Source organism: Pristiophorus japonicus, chromosome 6 (assembly GCF_044704955.1).
Source record: "Pristiophorus japonicus isolate sPriJap1 chromosome 6, sPriJap1.hap1, whole genome shotgun sequence".
NCBI classification, from domain to species: Eukaryota; Metazoa; Chordata; class Chondrichthyes; family Pristiophoridae; genus Pristiophorus; species Pristiophorus japonicus.
Genome location: NC_091982.1, coordinates 57,238,653 through 57,258,162, shown reverse-complemented (window position 1 = coordinate 57,258,162; position 19,510 = coordinate 57,238,653). Strand labels below are relative to the sequence as shown.

General features: G+C 42.9%; 1 protein-coding gene across 7 annotated transcripts in view; it reads left to right on the top strand.

The window, feature by feature from the left end:
- The window catches only part of fmr1 (fragile X messenger ribonucleoprotein 1), an 81,543-nt gene that overhangs the window by 23,490 nt on the left and 38,543 nt on the right, over positions 1–19,510 (top strand). For all 7 annotated transcript variants that reach the window (XM_070882881.1, XM_070882880.1, XM_070882882.1 and 4 more), the window contains exons 4-7: positions 13,126–13,197; positions 14,145–14,293; positions 14,442–14,535; positions 14,639–14,755. In XM_070882881.1, the coding sequence (XP_070738982.1) occupies positions 13,126–13,197; positions 14,145–14,293; positions 14,442–14,535; positions 14,639–14,755 (432 nt within the window). The remainder of the gene's footprint in view (positions 1–13,125; positions 13,198–14,144; positions 14,294–14,441; positions 14,536–14,638; positions 14,756–19,510) is intronic.

Below are 19,510 nucleotides of genomic sequence, written 5' to 3'. Positions count from 1 at the left end.
TAGGTTTTGAGGAGCTTCTTAAATGAGAAGGAGAGGTTTAGGGGAGGGAGATCCAGAGCTTGGGGCCTAGGTTGAATATCGGGTCTGCAAGAAGCCAGAATTGGAGGAGCATAGCGATCAGAGGGTTGCAGAGCTGGAGGAGGTTCCTAAATTAGAGAAGGGCTATATATTGGGAAGTACTGACTATAATCAAAGAAACATAAGTTAGGCCACTAGTTAGGCAACAGCTAGAGCACTGTGTGCATGTTACAGGAGAGATGTGCACTAGAGAGGATACAGAGGAGATTTATGACGATGTTGTTTGGACTGGAGAATTTTAGCTATGAGGAAAGATTGGATAGGCTGAGTTTGTTTTCTTTGGAACAGATGAGGCTGAGGGGATGCCTTATTGAGATATGTAAAATTATGAGGGGCCTAGATAGGGTGAATAGGAAGGACCTATTTCACTTAGCAGAGAGGTTGACAACCAGGGGGCATAAATTTAAAGTGATTGGTAAAAGGTTTAGTGGGGATTTGAGGGGCCATTTTTCCACCCAGAGGGTGGTGAGGGTCTGGAACTCACTGCCTGAAAGGGTGGTAGAGGCAGAAACTCTCACCACATTTGAAAAGTACTTGGATGTGCACTTGAAGTGCCGTAACATGCAGGGCTATGGACCAAGAGCTGGAAAGTGGGATTAGGCTGGATAGCTCTTTGTTGGCCGGCGTAGATACGATGGGCCGAAATGGCCTCCTTCTGTGCTGTAAATTTCTATGATTCTATGAACAAAGTGAGAGTCTGTTCCCGGTATAGATTTCAAGTGGAGATTGGTCTGATTTGAGCTGCTTTTAATTTTCTGACTACTAATTTTAATGGCCAGAAAATTGGGAGCGAGCCTCTAGTCAGGAACAGAATCTAACACCTTCACTACTGCAGTATTGTTTTGGTTCAAATTATTGCAGCTTGAATTTATTTCTGCACTGAAAGTAACATGTGGTTATAATGACTGTGAGCACCTGAACATTTAATACAACCAGTACCAATTTTATTAAATATGGAAAATGTAATCGATCAATTCAACCATGCTGAATATTTTATGACGTTCATAATTTTCACAGGTTTTCCCTCCTAATGTATCAAAAGTTGACTTGCTGTAACAGCTAGTACTTCAGATCTGGGCAGGGAGCTGAGTCTGAAGGTGTGGAACAGGTTTTAAGTCTGTAAAAGTACAATAAAAGTTAGAATTCCATATATCTGTCTGTCATCAGGCATTTTATTTTTTGTCATGCATGCCTATTTCTGGGTTACTGATTTTCTTTTATACAAAGTTGCTTCCTCCTGCTTTGTTCCGGAGATTTGCAAGCATCTGCTAAACTTTCCAGCAATAGGGAGACCCTGGAACAGTTAGCCTGAATTGATCTCATGGTATGCCTACAGAACACTTACCCCTATGAGTCCTTGAAGAGCTGTATGGTTTACACTCTGCTTGATCTGCTGACAAGGTGCCACATAAAAAGTTACTGCACAAGATAAAAGTTCACGGGGTTGGGGGTAATATATTAGCATGGATAGAGGATTGGCTGGATTGGAAAACAGAGAGTCTGGATCAATGGTTCATTCTGTGGTTGGCAATCAGTAACTAGTGGGGTGCCGCAGAGATCAGTGCTAGGACCCCAATTATTTACAATCTATATTAACGACTTGGAAGAAGGGACCGAGTGTAAAGCAGCCAAGTTTTCTGGCGATACAAAGGTAGGAGGAAAAGCAACGTGTGAGGAGGACACAAGAAATCAGGCTAAGTAAGCGGACAAAAATTTGGCAGATGGAGTTTAATGTTGGAAATTGTGAGGTCATGCACTTTGGCAGAAAAAAAATCAAAGAGCAAGTTATTATTTAAATGGAGAAAGATTGCAAAGTGCTGCAGTACAGCGGCACCTGGGATACTTGTGCATGAAACACAAAAGGATAGTATGCAGGTACAGCAAGTGATCAGGAAGGCCAATGGTGTCTTGGCCTTTATTGCAAAGGGGATGGCGTATAAAAGCATGGAAGTCTTGCTGCAGTTATACAGGGTATTGGTGAGGCCACACCTGGAATACTGCATGCAGTTTTGGTTTCCATATTTACAAAAGGATATACTTGCTTTTGAGGCAGTTCAGAGAAGGTTCACTAGGTTGATTTTGGAGATGAGAGGGTTAGAAACATAGAAAATAGGTGCAGGAGTAGGCCATTCGGCCCTTCGAGCCTGCAACGCCATTCAAATAAGATCATGGCTGATCATTCCTTCAGTACCCCTTTCCTGCTTTCTCTCTATACCCCTTGATCCCCTTAACCGTAAGGGCCATTTCTAACTCCCTCTTGAATATATCCAATGAACTGGTATCAACAACTTTCTGCGGCAGGGAATTCCACAGGTCAACAACTCTCTGAGTGAAGAAGTTTCTCCTCATCTCAGTCCTAAATGGCCTACCCCTTATCCTAAGACTATGTCCCCTGGTTCTGGACTTCCCCAACATCGAGAACATCCTTCCCGCATCTAACCTGTCCAGTCCCGTCAGGATTTTATATGTTTCGATGAGATCCCCTCTCATTTTTCTAAACGCCAGTGAATAAAAGCCCAGTTGATCCAGTCTCTCCTCATATGACAGCCCAGCCATCCCCGGAATCAGTCTGGTGAACCTTCGCTGCACTCCCTCAATAGCAAGAACATCCTTCCTCAGGCTAGGAGACCAAAATTGAACACAATATTCCAGGTGAGGCCTCACTAAGGCCCTGTACAACTGCAGTAAGACCTCCCTGCTCCTATATTCAAATCCCCCTAGCTATAAAGGCCAACATACCATTTGCCTTCTTTACCGCCTGCTGTACCTGCGCGCCCACTTTCAGTGACTGATGAACCATGACACCCAGGTCTCTTTGCACCTCCCCTTTTTCTAGTCTGCCACCATTCAGATAATATTCTGCCTTTGTGTTTTATCCCCCAAAATGGATAACCTCACATTTATCCACATTATACTGCATCTGCCATGTATTTGCCCACTCACCTAATCTGTCCAAGTCACCCTGCAGCCTCTTAGCGTCCTCCTCACAGCTCACACCGCCACCCAGTTTAGTATCATCCGCAAACTTGGAGATATTACATTCTATTCCTTCATCCAAATCGTTAATGTATATTGTAAAGGGTTGACTTATGAGGAAAGGTTGAGTAGGTTGGGCCTCTACTCATTGAAATTCAGAAGAATGAGAGGTGATCTTATCGAAACGTATAAGATTATGAAGAGGCTTGACAAGGTGGATGCAGAAAGGATGTTTCCACTGATAGGGGAGACTAGAAGTAGGGGGCATAATCTTCGAATAAGGAAAAGCCCATTTAAAACTGGGATGAGGAGAAATTTCTTCTGAGTGTTGTAAATCTGTGGAATTTGCTACCTCAGAGAGCTGTGGAAGCTGGGACATTGACAGAAATAGACAGTTTCTTAAACGATAAGGGGTGATGGGGAGCGGGCAGGGAAGTGGACCTGAGTCCATGATCGGATCAGCCATGGTCGTATTGAATGCCTATAAAAGGTCGGGAGGCGCGTGGAGCGGCGTCGCTGAGTCGGGAGCAGCGTGAGTCCGTTGGTGAGGCCTATAAAAGGTCGGGAGGTGCGTGGAGAGGCGTCGCTGAGTCGGGAGTAGCATGAGTCCGTTGGTGAGGCCTATAAAAGGCCAGGAGGTGCGTGGAGAGGCGAGCTTGTGCAGCTACTGGGAGAAGACAAAAAAGAAGTAGAAAGAAATAGAAAGGTGATGTCACAGCCAAGGGGATAAGTGATTGGCTGGTGATTGGTGAGTAGTTTTTCTATTTTCTCTTCGATAACAGTGCGTAAGCTTCAGCATTGTTATTGCCAATTTAAGTGTATCTAAGGGTTAAGTCATGGCAGGAGAGCTCGGTCACGTGATATGCTCCTCCTGTACTATGAAGGAACTCGGACACTTCCGGTGTCCCTGACGACTACGTGTATCCGCCTCCAGCTCCTGACTGTCCGCGTTGCGGAATTGGATTGCAGAGGGTGGATTCACTCTGGAGCATCCACGATGCTGAGAATGACGTGAGTAGCACGTGTAGCGAGTTGGTCTTACCGCAGGTGAAGGGACCACAGCCAGATAGGGAATGGAAGGCCAGCAGGAAGAGCAGTGCAAGGAAGGTAGTGCAGGGGTCGCCTGCGGTCATCCCCCTGTAAAACAGATACACCGCTTTGAGTACTGTTGACGGGGATGACTCATCAGGGGAGGACAGCAGCAGCCAAGTTCATGGTACCGTGGCTGGCACTGCTGCACAGGAGGGCAGGAAAAAGAGTGGGAGAGCGATAGTGATAGGGGATTCAATTGTAAGGGGAATAGATAGGCGTTTCTGCGGCCGCAACCGAGACTCCAGGATGGTATGTTGCCTCCCTGGTGCAAGGGTCAAGGATGTCTCTGAGCGGGTGCAGGACATTCTGAAAAGGGAGGGTGAACAACCAGTTGTCGTGGTGCAAATTGGTACCAACGATATAGGTTTAAAAAAAAGGGATGAGGTCCTACGAGAAGAATTTAAGGAGCTAGGAGTTAAATTAAAAAGTAGGACCTCAAAAGTAGTAATCTCGGGATAGCTACCAGTGCCACGTATTAGTCAGAGTAGGAATCGCAGGATAGTTCAGATGAATACGTGGCTTGAGCAGTGGTGCAGCAGGAAGGGATTCAAATTCCTGGGGCATTGGAACCGGTTCTGGGGGAGGTAGAAACCGGATGGTCTGCACCTAGGCAGGACCGGAACCAATGCCCGAGGGGAGTGTTTGCTCGTGCTGTTGGGGAGGAGTTAAACTAATATGGCAGGGGAATGGGAACCAGTGCAGGGAGACAGAGGGAAACAAAATGGAGACAGAAGCAAAAGACAGAAAGGAGATGAGTAAAAGTGGAGGGCAGTGAAACCCAAGGCAAAAAACAAAAAGGGCCACTGTACAGCAAAATTCTAAAGGGTCAAAGTGTAATAAAAAGGCAAGCCTGAAAGCTCGGTGCCTCAATGCGAGGAGTATTCGGAACCCAGGAGAGGGCTCTGAGCTAGTTAGAGTGGGTGAGAGCTCAGATGAACTGGACCCCAAGAAAGAATGCAAAAGGCAGGAGGCAACAGAGCAGAGTAGCACTGGGGTAAGTGAAAACCACAAGGTGATTGGAAGGGACAATATCTATGAATATAAAGGGACTGCGGGAGGGGTCAAAACTAAAAATCATGGTTTTAAAAACTAGTATTAAAACACTCCACCTAAGCGCACGCAGCATTCGAAATAAAGTAAATGAGTTGATGGCACAAATCATCACAAATGGGTATGATTTGGTGGCCATTACAGAAACGTGGTTGCAGGATGGCCAAGACTGGGAATGAAACATACAGGGGTATCTTACAATTCGGAAAGGTAGACAACAAGGGAAAGGAGGTGGGGTAGCTCTGTTAATAAAGGATGATATCAGGACAGTTGTGAGAGATGATATTGGCTCTAATGAACAAAATGTTGAATCATTGTTGGTGGAGATTAGAGATAGTAAGGGGAAAAAGTCAATGGTGGGCGTAGTTTATAGGCCCCCAAATAATAACTTTACGGTGGGGCGGGCAATAATCAAGGGAATAATGGAGGCATGTGAAAAAGGAACGGCAGTAATCATGGAGGATTTTAACCTACATATCGATTGGTCAACTCAAATCACACGAGTTAGCCTGGAGGAGGAATTCATAGAATGCATACGGGATTGTTTCTTAGAACAGTATGTTACAGAACCTACAAGGGAGCAAGCTATCTTAATCTGGTCCTGTGTAATGAGACAGGAATAATAAACGATCTCCTGGTAAAAGATCCTCTCGGAATGAGTGATCAGAGTATGGTTGAATTTGTAAAACAGATTGAGGGTGAGGAAGTAGTGTCTCAAACGAGCGTACTATGCTTAAACAAAGGGGACTACAGTGGGATGAGGGCAGAGTTGGCTAAAGTAGACTGGAAACACAGACTAAACGGTGGCACAATTGAGGAACAGTGGAGGACTTTTAAGGAGCTCTTTCATTGTGCTCAACAAAAATATATTCCAGTGAAAAAGAAGGGCAGTAAGAGAAGGGATAACCAACCGTGGATAACCAAGGAAATAAAGGAGAGTATCAAATTAAAAACCAATGCGTATAAGGTGGCCAAGGTTCGTGAGAAACTAGAAGATTGGGAAAGTTTTAGACAGCAAAGAATGACTAAGAAAGCAATAAAGAAAGGAAAGATAGATTACGAAAGTAAACGTGCGCAAAACATAAAAACAGATAGTAAAAGCTTTTACCGATATATAAAACGGAAAAGAGTGACTAAAGTAAATGTTGGTCCCTTAGAAGATGAGAAGGGGGATTTAATAATGGGAAATGTGGAAATGGCTGAGACCTTAAACAATTATTTTGCTTCGGTCTTCACAGTGGAAGACACAAAAACCATGCCAAAAATTGCTGGTCACGGGAGGACCTTGAGATAATCACTATAACTAGTGGGGTAGTGCTGGACAGGCTAATGGGACTCAAGGTAGACAAGTCCCCTGGTCCTGATGAAATGCATCCCAGGGTATTAAAAGAGATGGCGGAAGTTATAGCAGATGCATTCGTTATAATCTATCAAAATTCTCTGGACTCTGGAGAGGTACCAGCGGATTGGAAAGCAGCTAATATAATTCCTCTGTTTAAAAAAGGGGGCAGACAAAAGGCATGTAACTTATAGGCTGGTAAGTTTAACATCTGTCGTGGGGAAAATGCTTGAATCTATCATTAAGGAAGAAATAGCGGGGCATCTAGATAGGAATAGTGTAATCAAACAGACGCAACATGGACTCATGAAGGGGAAATCATGTTTAACTAATTTACTGGAATTCTTTGAGGATATAATGAGCATGGTGGATCGAGGCGTACCGATGGATGTGGTGTATTTAGATTTCCAAAAGGCATTCGATAAGGTGCCTCACAAAAGGTTACTGCAGAAGATAAAGGTACGTGGAGTCAGAGGAAATGTATTAACATGGATCGAGAATTAGCTGGCGAACAGAAAGCAGAGAGTCGGGATAAATGGGTCCTTTTCGGGTTGGAAATCGGTGGTTAGTGGTGTGCCACAGGGATCGGTGCTGGGACCACAACTGTTCACAATATACATCGATGACCTGGAAGAGGGGACAGAGTGTAGTGTAACAAAATTTTCAGATGACACAAAGGTTAGTGGGAAAGCGGGTTGTGTGGAGGACACAGAGAGGCTGCAAAGAGATTTAGATAGGTTAAGTGAACGGGCTAAGGTTTGGCAGATGGAATACAATGTCGGAAAATGTGAGATCATCTACCTTGGAAAAAAAAACAGTAAAAGGGAATATTATTTGAATGGGGAGAAATTACAACATGCTGAGGTGCAGAGGGACCTGGGGGTTCTTGTGCATGAATCCCAAAAAGTTAGTTTGCAGGTGCAGCAGGTAATCAGGAAGGTGAATGTAATGTTGGCCTTCATTGTGAGAGGGATGGAGTGCAAAAGCAGGGAGGTCCTGCTGCAACTGTATAGGGTATTGGTGAGACCGCACCTGGAGTACTGCGTCAGTTTTGGTCACCTTACTTAAGGAAGGATATACTAGCTTTGGAGGAGGTACAGAGACGATTCACTAGGCTGATTCCGGAGATGAGGGGGTTACCTTATGATGATAGATTGAGTAGACTGGGTCTTTACTCGTTGGAGTTCAGAAGGATGAGGGGTGATCTTAGAGAAACATTTAAAATAATGAAAGGGATAGACAAGATAGAGGCAGAGAGGTTGTTTCCACTGGTCGGGGAGACTAGAACTAGGGGGCACAGCCTCAAAATACGGGGGAGCCAATTTAAAACCGAGTTGAGAAGGAATTTCTTCTCCCAGAGGGTTGTGAATCTGTGGAATTCTCTGCCCAAGGAAGCAGTTGAGGCTAGCTCATTGAATGTATTCAAATCACAGATAGATAGATTTTTAACCAATAAGGGAATTAAGGGTTATGGGGAGAGGGCGGGTAAGTGGAGCTGAGTCCACGGCCAGATCAGCCATGATCTTGTTGAATGGCGAAGCAGGCTCGAGGGGCTAGATGGCCTACTCCTGTTCCTAATTCTTATGTTCTTATGGCGGAGCACGCTAGAGGGGCCGGATGGCCTACTCCTGCTCCTATTTCTTTGGATCTGAAGAGCAGAATAATGCATTTTGCATGACCGAGTGTAATGAACAGTGTATCTGCTGAAGAAGAAAATCCGGGGTAGAATTTCCACTGGGTTCTCAATGTTGTCTACAGAAATGCCGGAGAAATTTGTGTATGTTTTCTTCGTACTAATGAACACTGGGGGGGGAAGGAGACCTTTTGTATTTGTTTGTCACTGTTTGCACCTAGCACTTCCCAGTTCGCATGTAACGTGAGTCAGTTGCCTTATACATCTCTCTCTGTGGCAACACAATGCTTTAATCAGAGCAGCACTGCTACTGCACCATTGAACGTTTACATTTTGCACATCAGCCGTGCCTGTGCCTTTGAGACTGCCAATTCATTTTGAAATATGGGCAAAGCCGTAGGTTTTCACACACAATCGTGCAATCCCTGTTGATTTATTTAGTGAGCACAAGTAAGTGACCCTGATTATAGGGGAATTGTAGCTCCTTTGCATTTTTTTCCTCTTCTCTGGGTATGGACCAGGCTGCATTTATTAACCTGAAACGGTGGAGGTCTGCCACCATCTTGCATAATTTGATTTTTTTCGTAATTGAGTGGCATGCTCAGGGAAAACGAGTCCAGAGCAGATCCTGATGCTAAATTCTCATTGATGGGCATTGGTGAGTCTGTTGGGTGTTTAAAACAATATGGCGGCTTGTTTGAGCATTTCTCTGGTGCTGGCCCACAAATTATCATAGAATGACGCAGCACATTGTGCCTTTGCCAGGTCTTTGAAAGAGCCATCCAATTAATCCCACTCCGCCTGCTCTTTTCCCATAGCCTTACAAAATGTTCCTTTTTAAGTATATGGCTTACAACCAGATTTATTCAGTTCACTTGTACACCTTGTGGTGGAATTATCAGGAAAGGATGAACAGGCTGCTTCTCTTCTTTTGAAAAGAGAAGGCTAGAGCGTGACCTAATAGAAGTCTTTAAAATTATGTAAGGTTTTGATCGAGTAGATACAGAGAGAATGTTTTCACTTGTGACTATCTCATCAAGATAAGATAGTCACCAAGAAATCCAATAGGAATTTCAGAAGAAACCTCTTTACCCAGAGAGTGGTGAGAATGTGGAACTCGCTACCACGGGGAGTGGCTGAAGCGAATAGTATAGATGCATTTAAGGGAAGGCTAGACAAGCAAACGAGGGAGAAGGGAATAGAGGGCTATACTGATAGTTAGATGAGGAAAGATGGGAGGAGACTCAAGTGGAGCATAAACGCCGGCATGGACTGGTTGAGCTGAATGGCCTGTTTCTGTGCTGTATATCCTATGTATTCCTACGAATTTGAAATCACAATCTCTTGAGTTGCTAGCTCAGTAGCGTAACTACACGCTACCATGCCCATTTGCCACACTACCTTATTGGTGTGCAAAATCAAAGCACATGGTATTGGGGATAATATACTGACATGGATAGAAAACTGGTTGGCAGACAGGAAACAGAGAGTCGGGATAAACGGATCCTTTTCAGAATGGCAGGCAGTGACTAGTGAAGTGCCGCAGGGCTCAGTGCTGGGACCCCAGCTCTTTACAATATACATCAATGATTTGGATGAAGGAATTGAGTGTGATATCTCCAAGTTTGCAGCTGACACTAAACTGGGTGGCGGTGTGAGCTGTGAGGGGAACGCTAGGAGGCTGCAGGGTGACTTGGACAGGTTAGATGAGTGGGCAAATGCATGGCAGATGCAGTCTAATGTGGATAAATGTGAGGTTATCTACTTTGGGGGCAAAAACGCAAAGACAGAATATTACCTGAATGGCGGCAGATTAGGAAATGGGGAGGTGCAACGAGACCTGGGTGTCATTGTTCATCAGTCATTGAAAGTTAGCATGCAGGTACAACAGGCCGTGAAGAAGGCAAATGGTATGTTGGCCATCATAGCTAGGGGATTTGAGTATAGGAGCAGGGAAGTCTTACTGCAGTTGTACAGGGCCTTGGTGAGGCCTCACTTGGAATATTGTGTTCAATTTTGGTCTCCTAATCTGAGGAAGGACGCTCTTGCTATTCAGGGAGTGCAGCGAAGGTTCACCAGACTGATTCCCAGGATAGCAGGACTGACATGAGGAGAGACTGGATCAACTGGGCCTTTATACATTGGAGTTTAGAAGGATGAGAGGGGATCTCATAGAAATACATAAGATTCTGATGGGACGGGACAGGTTAGATGCGGGTAGAATGTTTCCCGATGTTAGGGAAGTCCAGAACTAGGGGACACAGTCTTAGGATAAGGGGGAGGCCATTTAGGACTGACTTGAGGAGAAACTTCTTCACTCAGAGAGTTGTTAACCTGTGGAATTCCCTGTCGCAGAGAGTTATTGATGCCAGTTCATTGGATATATTCAAGAGGGAGTTAGATATGGCTCTTACGGCTAAGGGGATCAAGAGGTATGGAAAGAAAGCAGGAAAGGGGTACTGAGGGAATGATCAGCCATGATCTTATTGAATGATGGTGCAGGCTCGAAGGGCCGAATGGCCTACTCCTGCACCTATTTTCTATGTTCCTATGTTAACCCATAGGGCACAGTGCAAGCGCAGGAGATGCAACACCTGCCCTTTTACCTCCTCCCTTCCCACTGTCCAGGGCCCCAAATACTCCTTCCAGGTGAAACAGCAATTTACTTGTACTTCTTTCACTTTAGTATACTGTATTCACTGCTCACGATGCGGTCTCCTCTACACTGGGAAGACCAATCGTAGAGTGGGTGACCGCTTTGCGGAGCACCTCCATTCAGTCCGCAAGTGTGACCCTGAGCTTCCGGTCACTTTAATTCTCCACTGCATTTCCACTCTTGCCTCTCTGTCCTCGGTCTCCTACACTGTTCCAAAGAAGCTCAAAACAAGCTCGAGGAACAGTACCTCATATTACGTTTAGGCACTTTACAGCATTCTGGACGCGATATCGAGTTCAACAATTTCAGAGCGTAACCGCTGCCAATCTCTGGCTCTCTTCTCCCCCCCCCTCCCCGCGTGTTTCATTTTTTCTCCTTGTCTCTAATGGCAGCTGGTCATTATCCCGCCATTCACACCCTATCTTGACAAATGTTTTTCTAACTCCTGGCATTACCATTTCAATTTGGCCCATCATCCCTTTTGTCTCTCTAACCTCTCCTGTCTTCCACCCTATCACAGACCTTCCCCTTTTGTTCTTTCTTCTCCTCCCCCTTCCAGTGCTTGTTAAGAATCTGTTCTTTCTGAACACTCTCCAGTTCTGACAAAGGGTCATCGACCCGAAACATTAACTCTGCTTTCTCTCCACAGATGCTACCTGACCCGCTGAGATTTCCAGCATTTTCTGTTCTTATTCCATAGGGAAAGTCACTTGTGATAAATGGACACAATCCTGGAATATGATTTCCTCCAAACGTACATTTAAAAATTCCAAGATTCTCATAGAATAAAAGTGGAATTGTACTTGATGCCATAAACTAGTAACTGTGAAAATTGGCATTTCTGCACTGCATTGGTGACCTTTCGGCACCCAGCATGGATTTTTTTTTAAGCGTTTGAAATCTTTTAAACGAAATCCATCTGTCAAAAAGTTTTGCATCTGGTGCTTGTCAGTAAGGGCAGAAAAGTCTCTGTGGTGTACGAAAATCTGTACGGTGTGAAGCATGCTGATTTGAATGGGCGAATGGGACATTTGAACCAATTACAAATCACTGTCTACTTAAAGAAAGGTGCTCAATTCTATGTACTAAAAAGCAACCAATAAATAAAAGGAACTAGTCTCGTAAACTTTCTCCTGTGGCATGTCCCAGAAATGGACCTAATATAGACTATACCTCTCAGATGTTGAATTTTCTTTATGATCTCAATTGCACTGGCTCACTGAGGAGTCGACTGGGGCATCCTGGTGGCTGTGACCAGAACCCCATCAGCCATTCCAAGCCCAAGGTTGAGGTGAAGGAGACTCGCAAAGCACAGTCAGGTGGCAGGGACAAAGGGATGGGGAAACTGTGACTATCCTTCCTCTTCCGAGGAATTCAATCAATTGTTGCAGGTGGTATCAGAACCACTGCCTCAATCTTTGCCCCAACTCATGCAGCTTTGTCCATTTCCTTCTCCCCTCTTTAACCACGGTCTATGTTTCCAAACCTAATTACCAGGCCCTACTTCAAGTTGACTGCTCATCCTTCTAGAATACGAAACCTCCTGATTTCTCAGACCCTATATCCTACAAATACTTCCTCTGTCCACTGTCATCCAAGTGTCAAACCCAGGTCCCATCCCTGATTACGCCAACAGTCTTGACACCCCACTTTCTCACCTGCCTGTTCCTGCAAAGCCTTGCCTGCCTGGTACCCACTCCTGATGCTGCCTACCATTTTGTTGGTTACTGTGTGCATTATAAAAGCCAAGATTAAAATTGGAGAACGGCAATAAATTGTGTGCCAGAGCCAGTGCAATTGAGAGACTTGCACAGAAAAGAAAGAAAATATCTGCACAAAAGCTAAAAGCATGAGAATATTCAGAGACTCCTAGGTAACTACAATATGAAATGATTGGGAAACATGTAGGGAGAGAGTGAAAATCAAAGACTGACAAATATTTGGAGAACAAATGCTAATTGTCGGAAGATTTTTTTAAAGTTTTGTCTGAGTAATGTCATGGGAGATCAACTAGTTTTTTTTAACTGTCTGATAGACAAATGAGCCATGTGATTTAACAATGAATGAACAAACTATCTTCAGCCATATTACCACAATACTTTCACTGCATATATTTATATATTAAAAAGGTGTAGGACTTCACCCTCTCCCCTTGTTTTTGTGTTCTGCATTAAGTTAAGTGTTTCAAAAATATAAATAATTTAAACTTTTAGCAACTTGGAAAGTGCATCCAGTTTTTGTCGTTTGCAAAACTTCTTTGTGATTTCCTGTCTAAAGTAGTGATTGTAATTCTTTTCTCAGGTGTATTCTCGAGCAAATGAAAAAGAACCTTGTGGCTGGTGGTTGGCAAAAGTTAGAATGATGAAGGGTGAAGTAAGAAATTTGTTATGCTTATCTATCCAGGTTTCAGTTTAATATGATTAATTTAATTGATTACACATTAATATTGCTGCTTATATTCCAGTTTTTTTTAATCAAAAGATTGAAATATTTGATTCATATAATTCCTTTGTTGTTCCTGCGAATACTACACAATAAGTTTTGGCAAAAATGCATGTTTTAAATGTCTTTAATTGCTGTTCCTCTCCATTTTGTAAATTGGTTTTCATCCTGCATGCCATTTTCTGTGAACTTGTGGAATTAAATCCTATTGATGCTGCAAGCCTGCAGGCTACGAGGAAATTGATAAAGGTGGCACCTTCACGTGGGGGACTAATTTCTTAATTTGCTTTTATTTTGTCCACGTTTTCACAGATCATCCCATGCAGTGGATAGGTAGGTAGTGGAAACTGCTGTGTGGGTGGGCATGCTAGTTACTGATGACGGGTAGCAGTGGCCATTTCGTGCGAATTGAGTTTATGGCATACTGTCTGTCCCCCATATTATAAATTGGTCGCTTGAAGGTGAAGTTTACACTCTATTAATAAAATCATTCTCATTTTTAATTTGGCGTTTGCATTAGTTAATTTGCAAAATGTTTGTCTAAAATTTGCATAGAATGACTTTTCTCGAAGTAAACGGGAGCAACAGTGGAAAGTGATTGTGTTGGAGAAATAAAGTAACTCGTGTTGCTCTTGATGAGCTTCTATCAAGCCTTTTAGGGCCTGATGAGGTGCAGGTTAGATGGCGTACATTGTCCCAACAATGCATTCCAAACGTAACCTATAAGTTATGGTCTGTATTGAACAGTAAGGTGTTTCCCAGTCCCACATACTGGGGAATCTTCAATTGTGATCACTAATTCTGATTTTGGTGCATTAGGTGGAAGTAAAGCACAAATTTAAATGAATGTTTTTTTTAAAAAGAAAAAAATTATTCAGTTTTATGTTATAGAATACGCTGTCTGTGATGCCACTTTCAATGAAATAGTCACAGTAGAACGGCTGCGACCTATCAACCCTAATAAGCCTGCAACAAAAAGCACATTTCACAAAATAAAACTCGACGTCCCAGATGACCTGAGACGTGCGTAAGTAACATTTTAATTTGTTTCTAACTAAATGCAAGAATTTAATGACTACTACATTAAATCTAGACTCTGTTGCGGTGTTTAAGTATTTTGTAGTCTTAATAACTCACACTCAGTGTTTCCAATTGTGTATTTCAATTATTTCTAGATGTGCCAACGAATCTGCACATAAGGATTTTAAAAAGGCTATTGGCGCTTATTGTGTGTACTTTGATTCAGAAAGTAATCAACTAGTTGTTTTGGTATGTGTGGGATTTTCTTTCTTGGTGCTTTTATCATGTTTTAATTTTTGAGTTTTATTGTACCAACTTGACTCTAATGCCGCACTTCTTTGCAAAACTCCAGTCCACCAACGAAATGACAGCAAAGCGAGCAAGCATGCTGAGCGACATGCATTTCAGAAGCATTCGGACAAAGTTGACTCTGATGTTGAGGAATGAAGAGGCCAGTAAGCAGCTGGAGGTACGTCGGATGGTTCAGCTTTTATTTTTAAATGTTCCTTTCTCTGGCGATTTAATTTGGGGAAAAGTGCAAAGTGAAAGCTTATTGTGAAAGACTAGTACGCAGGAGACACATTGTTGTGGAATGAAAAATTATTTTCTTCCTTTTCATGGTTAGCCATGTTTTGACCCCCCCACAAGGTTCTATAAAGCCTGCCAAATTATCATGAGAGAAATTACAGACTGGCCATCAGCAAATAGCAGATTATTGATGGCAGTGGTCAGGCTCGCACATCTGAACTGCACAAGGTTAACGCATTGCACCTTTTTAAATATTGGGAGTGTGTGGGTGATAAATACAACTAGAGTTGAGGTAAGAATACTATCGACTAGCTTTTAATTGTATTATAAATCATGTCGCTGACAGTTCATTGAAATCCTGCATTGGTGCCATAAGATGACCTTTTTCTTTTGGTAATGAAAGGAAATGGGCACATTTCAACTCATGTAGTGCTTGTAATGGTAAAGGCAGGAGTTTAGTACTGTTCTAACGTTCGTGAAACATCTGTTAAGGGCATATATTCTATGCAATTATATATACCAAGTACCAGAATTCATCAACAATTTGTAAAAAAAAACTGCTTGAATATTTCTTTGTCACTTTTCATGTGCGAGTACTCAAAATGCCTATGTTGGCATGAGATATTGGTGCTGTTTTTTAAAAAGTACATTAAACTACTTCTTGGACATGTAATATTCTCTGCTCGTTATGTAATAGTGCCGAATCTGATCATAAGCTCTCATACAGTACCTTGCATTTTTCCAGCTTTCCTTTTTATCTCCCCAATCTTCTCTTCTGAAGATACTGACACATTCCGAGGTATAGTACCGAGGGCCCTGGTAGCCCTGCGGCACCTCGCCCACACGGCATTACTTTTCACGTGAACTTTGACAACGATCATCAGTTCTGTTTGAGCATCACATGATGGGAGCCTCACAGCTGAGCCTGATCGTGCACTCCTCCAGTTTCCGACAGGAATCTTTGGAGAACCTTCGGAAGCGGGATCCCACTGCCAGCCCAGCTGAGATCCGCATAGTACGGAGCAGGAATCATACCCTAGGATCTTCAGTTTCATGCTGAGCAACTGACCACAACAAAAGCCTGCATCGGAGCTCTGATTCAGTCTTTAAATTGATATCACTGATGCTAAGTGTTATGGAACAAACATGCGCTATTGGCTGTTTGCTGCACTCTTTGAAGAAAAATAAGAGGTACATGGCTTCTCGGGGATTACTTTAAGCACAACTTCCTTTAAGTGTCATACCTACTTCCTGTCATACTTTATTGATGACATCCCCAATGTTATGAAATTATATATCTGCCTTGAGCAAAGCCTTAGAGATCTACTCGAATTAGGCTTATGAAATATTTAGGTGGAAGTTGCCTTCACGTTTAGTAGTTGGTTACGACAGAAGAGACCACTTAATGAAGATGTCCACTGTGATACAATTGCAGCAAACTAGCCAGTTATCCCAGTATATTGTGGACAGATAATTATTGAAGAAGAAAAAAATGTAGCGTGTAGCTGAGTCATTCATTAGTTTTATTTAATATTTAAAGTACTTGATTTATACAAGTGCGTTCAGGAATTTTGATAAGCCATTTTAATTTCCAATCTGAGCGAAAGGCTACTTGGTGGAAGCTGTGACAGGATAACTTCTGCTTTTGAAACCCTGCTTTATTGTTAAAACAATTGTTAAGATCTAGGCTGACACCCCAGTGCAGTACTGCGGGAATGCTGCACTCTGTGTGAGAGGTGCCATCTTTCAGATGAGACATTAAACCGAGGCCCTGTCTGCTCTCGGGTCGATATAAAAGATCCCACGACACTTTCTTGAAGAAGAGCAGTGGAGTTTTCCCCAGTGTCCTGCCCAATGTTTATCCCTCAATCGTCATCACTGAAACAGATTTATCTGGTCATTATCACATTGCTGATTGTGGGAGCTTGCTGTGTACAAATTGGCTGCTGTGTTTCCCACATTACAACAGTGACTACACATCAAAAAAGTACCTCAGTGGCTGTAAAGCGCTTTGGGACATCCGGTGGTCGTGAAAGGCGCTATATAAATGCAAGTTTTTTTTTATTAAAGCATTATAAGATAATATTTACATTTTACTTTTAATGTTGCTTGCTGTACTTGACGTACTTGAGAAGCCTTGCACACCAATAACCTCGGGGACGAAATGTCCCACGTGGGAAACTTTTCTGACCAAATGGCAAGGAAACTGGAATTGTATGTTCATCCAAGGGGGATAAAAATTACAAAGCCACTTTCCAACATTGGGAGTGAGTGAATGAAGGTGTTGAGTAATCAACTGAGGGTTTTAAACCCATTTAAGAGGCCGCCTTCCAGTCTGCATATATTTAAGAGGATCTGTGGACTTGTTGCCAATTGGGCCCCTCCCCTCGGAGCCACTGCTGAGAAGTTGGAAATTTTTACCAAACCAAACAATATTGACGTTGACGTTTGTGCTCTGGAGACTGACCTCATTCTTTCAGATGAAGAGCTGTATAGAAAGGAATCATCTCTGCTGAGGCAAATAGTCAAATACTGATCCGGCTGTACTGTTACACAAGCATATCCATCAAAACAGCATAGCACCCATCGGAAACATTACACAGTACATTACAATTACAGGATCCAATAAATCATCCACCACAGCTGAGCTGCTTGTCACATAAGCAGCCATATCCAATACATAAACTCACTGTTGCCCTAAGCCTGATCCGTCATCTATTATTAAGGGAACAAACAAGTGTGCTGATATGAACGCATTTATTTCCGTCTTTGCATGAGTGGAATTTGTGGCCGCTTCTGGCTAACCATGTACTTCTCACTATGTATGTGTGTGATGGTGCCCTTCCAGTACTGCTTCCAGTAGCAGTGCCATTGGTACAAACTTGTTCATCCAACTGTGGACCTACAGATTACTCACAGCGAATAGTGGAAGGGTCAGCAGTGGTCCTTGCAGTATCCAGGCAAGCAATATCTTGAACAGTGTTTGTTGAGGGCTATTGTTGAGTGGAGCACCAGAAGAAAGGTGGCCAGGATTACTTGACGTTATTGGTTCTGTTGTCTTTCCTCTGAGGTGTCCTACTTTGGCGATTGTTGCTAGCTATCTCCTCGTGGCTGTACTGATTTTAAGCTAGGACAAAATAATTGTGTCTCTAAGGTGAGCAAAACTCACTATATTCTTTTTCCACAATTATCTAGCCCTAACCACATGCTTTTTTGAACAGTAGTCTTCGCATCATACGCCGCAGCACTGAGAGTATTGTAGAATAATGACCGATTTTATCGAGTCCTTGACTCAGCAAGATTTCCACTTCAGCCAGCTGTTGGGCCAGGATACTATCAAATGGAAGTGTCATCTCTTGAGATACCATTATGTAAGGTAAAGGCAGAGGTTTCTTGAGATAGTATCTATCCTGCCCAGTGCCTCTCTCTCTCACCATAGTGTGCCTGGTGCTGGTGTTCCACTACTTTCACTGAAGGTGAACCCACTGATAACTGTGCCTCCTATTGTGAGCCTCTGCTTGAGGATGCCTTCACTGGCCTCTTCAAACCACCTTTAACTTGTGGAGATTCTGCCTCCTCCATTCTCCACGTGCTTCTGTATTGGTGACTCATTAAGTTGTGAAGGTCCAGGTGGCTCTGCCTCTGTGTTGGTGCCTGGTATAGTAGTGGTGGCTATTTGTGACTGTGCCCTGGAATCTAGATGGCCCTGCCGGTTCTTAGGAGGGAACACAAGGTTAAATAGTTGGTTGCTGTAGAGTATGAAAGTCAAAAATGTTACTTGTGTGTACCTACTGAATGGCAGATAATATTTATAAAGAAGCTATTGTTTCTACGTCTCTTAGTTACCGATCCAAGTTATTGATTTATAGACCCATCTTCTATCACCCTAGCCACACACTTCAGGACAAACAAGAGTCTGGATTCCATGACTGCTTCAAGTCCACATTTAACTTTCCAGTACCACGCATAATCTTGCTCGCTTGTTGATTTAAAAGCTAGACTTTTGTTTTTGTCTTGCTGCTGGTTTGACATATAATCTTTTCCCAAGCTTGTGGATTTACACACGTGCACCAGAGCCAAATTATGCTGCCCTCCTCGCTACAATCAAATTCACTTCTGCGATTAAAATACATGATTTTGTTTTTGTGGACTTTTTTCGAGCACCAGCTCTAAATTGTCCATTCAGCACGTTTAACTTGTTTCTTGCTGGAGCAAAGGGGCTGATTTCCTACTCGTGGCAGTAAACAGCTGATCATTGCTAAACTGTGATAATTACTGCTTTATTGTGCTTCAAATCTTGGTGAATAAGATCACCGCTGAAGAACCATTTACACTTCCACTTTTCACTTATTTTGTTGCATTTGACTATTGATGTGCGAATATTCAGGACCAATATCTCTGAGCAGCAGAATTTTACTTCTTTGTAATCATTTGTCCAAACAAATACAATTTCAAAAATTGGTATTTTATGCCTTCTCTTGTTCAAGCACTTTGATACAATGAACAATGTGGAAGGTATCACTTACAATCTTGGATTGTTTTAGTGTAAAATGCCATAGAGAAAAAGTATCCAAAGGGATTTTAACAATGAGCATAAAGAACTTGAAAAGGATTCATTGAAGCTGGGTGGCAGTGGAAGTGATGGGTGTCTGAGCAGTTCAGAATGAGCTGAATTTGTTTTTTAAAAGGGTGAAGG